Source organism: Durio zibethinus, chromosome 14, assembly GCF_047325235.1.
Source record: "Durio zibethinus cultivar Kanyao isolate XHJ-2024 chromosome 14, ASM4732523v1, whole genome shotgun sequence".
NCBI lineage: Eukaryota > Viridiplantae > Streptophyta > Magnoliopsida > Malvales > Malvaceae > Durio > Durio zibethinus.
The window spans coordinates 9,963,824-9,968,905 of NC_143175.1; the positions used below are offsets into that span (position 1 = coordinate 9,963,824).

Sequence of the window (5,082 nt, forward strand, 5' to 3'; positions counted from 1 at the left end):
GTTATTTTAATTAAAATTTTTATAGAAAATCTTAAGTTATAAAACTCCTTAAAAGTTGTTTCAATTGAAAATTTTAATTGATTTTAAAGATTTATGATTATAATTAATGAAAATAAAATAAATGCCCAATAAAAAAACCAAGAGCTTAATTTATTTTTACTAATATTTGAAGATATATTTGAAAATTAAATCATTAAATAAAATTACAAGAGAAGCTTAGATGTTGACTGACTAAAGTGAGTTTCTAAATTTTTAATTTGAAAAAAGAGGAGATTCGATCTTGTTCTTCGCGTAGCAAGTCACAAACTGAGCCTCAGGTGCTGAATATTTTAACCATTAAAAATATAAGAAAAAAAATTAATTCATGAGAAATCACTATAAAACTGGACATTTCATGGGGACACTACCATTAAGGGAAAATATACATAAATAAACAAAAAAAGGATTTTTGCCTTTTTTTTTTTAATTTCCAGTTATACAAATTGTAATCTAAAAGGGGTTAGCAAAACACAGTACATAATGACAATTTAGACTTACCTTTTGAACTAAAATTAATGCATCAGAGTAGCAAAAAACCCATAAAGAAACAAACAGTAACTATGTAATTACAAACACCAAAAAATGAAAAAAAAAAAAGTAGACATGATTTGCTAATGTGTGTGCGTCGCTAAAAGTACTTTTGCTTTATGCACACTCAGTAAATTAATTATGATGGCACTCGTCACTCTTTTTGTGCAAGCCACTTGCAGAAGCCATCCTCTAAGGCCTCTTTCATCCACTCATGCCTGCAACTCTCGACTGCTTCTTGTATGGTTAGCCAACTTCTTGTACGGGTGCTCTGCTCTGGCCACAAATCTAATTCCTCTTTTACGCACAAAGCAAACATTGCAGCTTTACATAAACCATCTGGGCTGAATTCATCTTGATGGCTTTTGCTCTTAAAATGATAATATCCTATGAAATCCTTAATCCCAGTAAAATAAAAGAAATTAGTCCCTTCTATAAATTAAAAAAAAAAAAAAATCACTTTGAACTGTCTGAATATATATCAAGAGATAAAATAGAAAACAAATCCACTTTGAACTATGTAATTCTCACGAGGTAAAGGCAAGGGGATTAATCACAGTCTTTTATATATTAAAGGATATATTAGTAAATAAATTATGCTTTTAAGACATATTTGAATGCTAATTTTATTTGCAGTCCTTTTTCCTTAGTCCTAGAATTTGAGCATAAACATATTCTGTACACACCTATGAAGAATTGAAGTATATGTATATCAAGAAACGAATCAATACACAAGATTTAAAAGAATATGATATGTTACTCATCTTTATATAACTTTTTGATTTTTCATCTAAGATCAAATCGTTGTAAAGTCAAATCACTTGTATATATCATGACTATCTATTCTACGTAGATAATACTACCTCATATGAGAATGTTGTTGATTTTAAAACTTTTATTCCGTTTATGTACGTTCCAAGATATCACAGTCAGAATGCCACTAATCTAATCTTTCTTAAAAGCTTGATAATGATGATAGATAATATCAACAATAGTAATGGCACAATAAAAGCTAATTAATTTTACGAAAGATATGCATAGAAATTTGTGATAAAAAATCAAAATATCAGAAAAGGAACAAACGTTAGAAATATATGTTATATCTTTCACAAACACAAAAGAAGAAATGGAAATGCATAAATAAATAAAAAAAAGTGTGGAAGAAAATTTTCACCATTAAATCCCCTCGGACTCCAGCTTCTTCAATAGCTTCCCTCACTGCAGCCTCCTCTACAGTTTCATCATTCTCCCAACCTCCCTAAAATCAGAGAGCAAAAAATTCATAAGAAATCGTTAGAATTCATAAATCATCTCTTCTTTGAAAATAGTAAGTACATGCCCAAATAATACACAACTTTAAGTTTGTACCTTAGGAAAAAGAAGACCCGGTCCGCTAGTTGAGTTAATCATCAGTACCTCAACTACCTTTTCAGAATTATTTAAATCATCTAAACTTCTATACCTAAATGGAATACACCTGTCATGAGAGAAGAGTGTAGTTAACACATGATGCTCAAATTCTTAACAAAAGTGACACCAAGTGTTTCCATTACTCAGCCTATCCATCACAATCACAATCACAATCACAAATTCTCCTTGAGTTTTAGTTTCAAAAGCTCGTCAGACAATTTAGAGAAGAAAATTCTACCCATATATTTCATCTTTTACCTGAAAACAAAGAGTGTCACACACATACTTCCAATCCAATAACCAATTATCATCCATTAACTGGACAATATTGACATTTTTCATACAATAAAACACACACATAATAGATAAAACCCATGAACGAATACCAAAGTTTTTAACTTTAAAAAATAAAATCATAACACCCACTTGCAATTTTCATCTTAAGAATGTAACAAACCATTTCAAAATTAAAATGTGTCACTTGTATAAGAATACAAAAAGGAACATAAACAACTCATGCACACCAAAAGCAAAATATATTCATCTGCCATGTTCATGCCAAAACTAATAAACCTTTCAAACCTCAAATGAATCATTCCTATAAGCAAAAGAAAAAAAAAATACCCATTCTCTCTCTGCATATAAACCATTCAAACGTTAAATCCATAATCTCTGTACACCAAAAACAAAACAAATCTGTCTTAAAATGTAGTAAACCATTCGAGTCTTAAAATTTATTCTCACATGTAAACAAAAAACGATAGACAACACACATAAAAAACAAAAACAAAAAATTTGCTATCTACTTGTCAAAATGTACTTAATAAACAACCATTTCAACCTTAAATTAATGCGCTATTCAAAATTTCATAGGCAGACATATCCAATATACAAGCAAAATATACACCAAAAACAAAACATGCCCATTTGCCAACTCCATCCCAGAATTCAATTCAAAACTCAAAATGCACCATTCATAAACACCAAAATAAAATATACCATTTTCCATCTTCAACTCAAGAATTAAAAAAAAAAAAAAAAACGTTCGTTTTAACCTTAAATGCATCATTCATAAACACCAGAAACAAAATAAATAGCTCATTTTCTATTTTTATAACAAACCATTCAAACCGTAAAAAATACAGCACTGAAGCAAATACAAAAAAAAAAAAAAAGATCAATCAACCAACATGCACACACATTTTCATATCTACAATGGACACATTAAATATACAAATAATCAGAACAAAAACATACCCAGCCACAAGCCGACAACCGGCCTCGTACCTTTGCTGAAGTCGACCTGTACGAGCCACCAAATCCGACATAATACTATGAAAAATCTCAATTTTTTTCAAATATCAAAATTTTCAAATTTCAACAAAAGTGATAATTTTTCTTATTCAGACGCTTCATTGGTTGGCATTTTTTGGGTTTACACAAATGCTCAGGCTTGTACCGGATTATGTTTCATCCATTGGATTCGACGATGAAGATCGATGCTACGAAACATCATCCAATGGTTGTGAATTTCCTCTTTTTTTTAAATTCTGATTTTTAGGGTTTGAGTGTTTTTTGGATTGTAACCAATGAGAGAAATTTTCAGTTTTGAAAAGAAGAAAGAAAAAGAGAAAATTATCAGTTTTTGGCAGAAGAAACAAAGAAAGAAAGCAAGGAAGAAAAAAATGGAGAGAGGAAATAGAGAAAAGATCCCCCTAAAGTGAAGCTCTAAGAACGGATCGGACGGTGGGTGGTCAAAGTCACGTGCGTTGGTCGTTTGCCCAATTATTTTAGTAGTAGTAATTTTTTTTATAGTAAATACATTAGATATATTATTTTTTACTAAAATACAAAACATATTATTTAAATTTTCAGTTTTTTGTTAAAAAAATCTCATATCTTTTATTATAATTTATAAGAATAAATGTTAAAGACTAAATTGATTACAATAAGAGAATATGGGATTAGATGAGAAAATTAACGAAGTATAATGATTTATTTTATATTTCAAACATTATTTTTTTAAAAATATGAATATAAAGGAACAATTATATATGTGATTAAACATGAAAATCAATTAATTGTAATTTTGACCTACAACTTTTCTTTTACGCGAGAGTAAAATTAATCATTAAAAAAACAATTACTTAGGTAAAATCTTGTAAAATATATATATTGTCCGGTGCATATTTTAGTAAGAAAAAGATAATTTCATTTGCATTCTACAATTTAGACAAAATTTTCATGTGGTTTAAAGTCTATTTAAATAATAATGAGATTGATTTTGATGTGATTAAAAATAATGATTGAGATAAGATTAATTACAAAAATCTTAAATGTTAAATAAATATTGCTCCTTTATCTCCCAATATAATGACCTTTAGCCGTTAAGAAAATAGGTGAGAAAGTATTTTTTATATAGACAACAAAAGGGAAAAGAAATTTAAGAAAAAGGGAAAGAGTAATCTCACAGACATTGTACAATTTTCAAGAGCAGTTTTTACTTTGACTTGTTAAAAGATTTATGATGTAAAAAGGAAAAAATTTTGTATTTTGATTTTGTTCAATGATTAGTAATTCAAATTAAATTTTCACTTTCGTCTCTGCTAAACAAGTAAGTATATATAATTATGTTTATATATATAATATAATTCTATTTGAATTTATTATTTTCTCAAAAGATGCTACGTGTCAACTTTATAAATAAATTATTTTTTATTTTTAAAGAAATCTTTTTATTTGTTTGGTTGTATAACTCCACAAATTGGTTTGACCTTTCAGCTTACAAATTAAAACTTTAAAATTATCCAAAAAAATGTTCAAATAAAAAAACATTTAATTTCAACAATTATCGGTTTCTTCACTCCATTATCATAATTAATCCGTTCATAAAGAGAAAGTGAAAAGTTTAATTCGTTAAACTCAAAGATGATGAAATCTCTTCCTTTGCCTTATCCAACCATTTTCTTGTCAATCTATTTAATGTTGTTAATCTTTTAAAACCTTTATAAAAAAGCCTTAAAAAAATTGCCCATTTTTAATTCATTAATTTTCATCTAGATTTTGCTTCTCTAAAAAAGCATTCATCGATTTGTAAGTATTTTT

The 5,082-nt window shown here is 27.9% G+C and overlaps 1 protein-coding gene across 1 annotated transcript; it reads right to left on the reverse strand.

The window, feature by feature from the left end:
* Positions 1 to 255: 255 nt before the first annotated feature.
* LOC111295242 (nudix hydrolase 16, mitochondrial-like) lies at positions 256 to 3,648 on the reverse strand. Its single transcript, XM_022888648.2, has 4 exons — positions 3,235 to 3,648; positions 1,936 to 2,044; positions 1,742 to 1,825; positions 256 to 964 (listed from the first exon to the last, which is right to left on the reverse strand). Exons 1-4 carry the CDS (start codon positions 3,303 to 3,305, stop codon positions 722 to 724), a joined length of 507 nt encoding a protein of 168 aa, XP_022744383.1. The 5' UTR covers positions 3,306 to 3,648; the 3' UTR covers positions 256 to 721.
* Positions 3,649 to 5,082: the final 1,434 nt, after the last annotated feature.

Excerpts from the sequence above, each read along its gene's own strand:
- LOC111295242 (XM_022888648.2), bottom strand. The coding sequence starts at position 3,305 with ATGTCGGATTTGGTGGCTCGTACAGGTCGACTTCAGCAAAGGTACGAG. Across the intron at positions 2,045-3,234 it reads GGTTGTCGGCTTGTGGCTGG|GTGTATTCCATTTAGGTATA; the intron begins GTATGTTTTTGT and ends CTCTCATGACAG. Across the intron at positions 1,826-1,935 it reads CGGGTCTTCTTTTTCCTAAG|GGAGGTTGGGAGAATGATGA; the intron begins GTACAAACTTAA and ends CTCTGATTTTAG.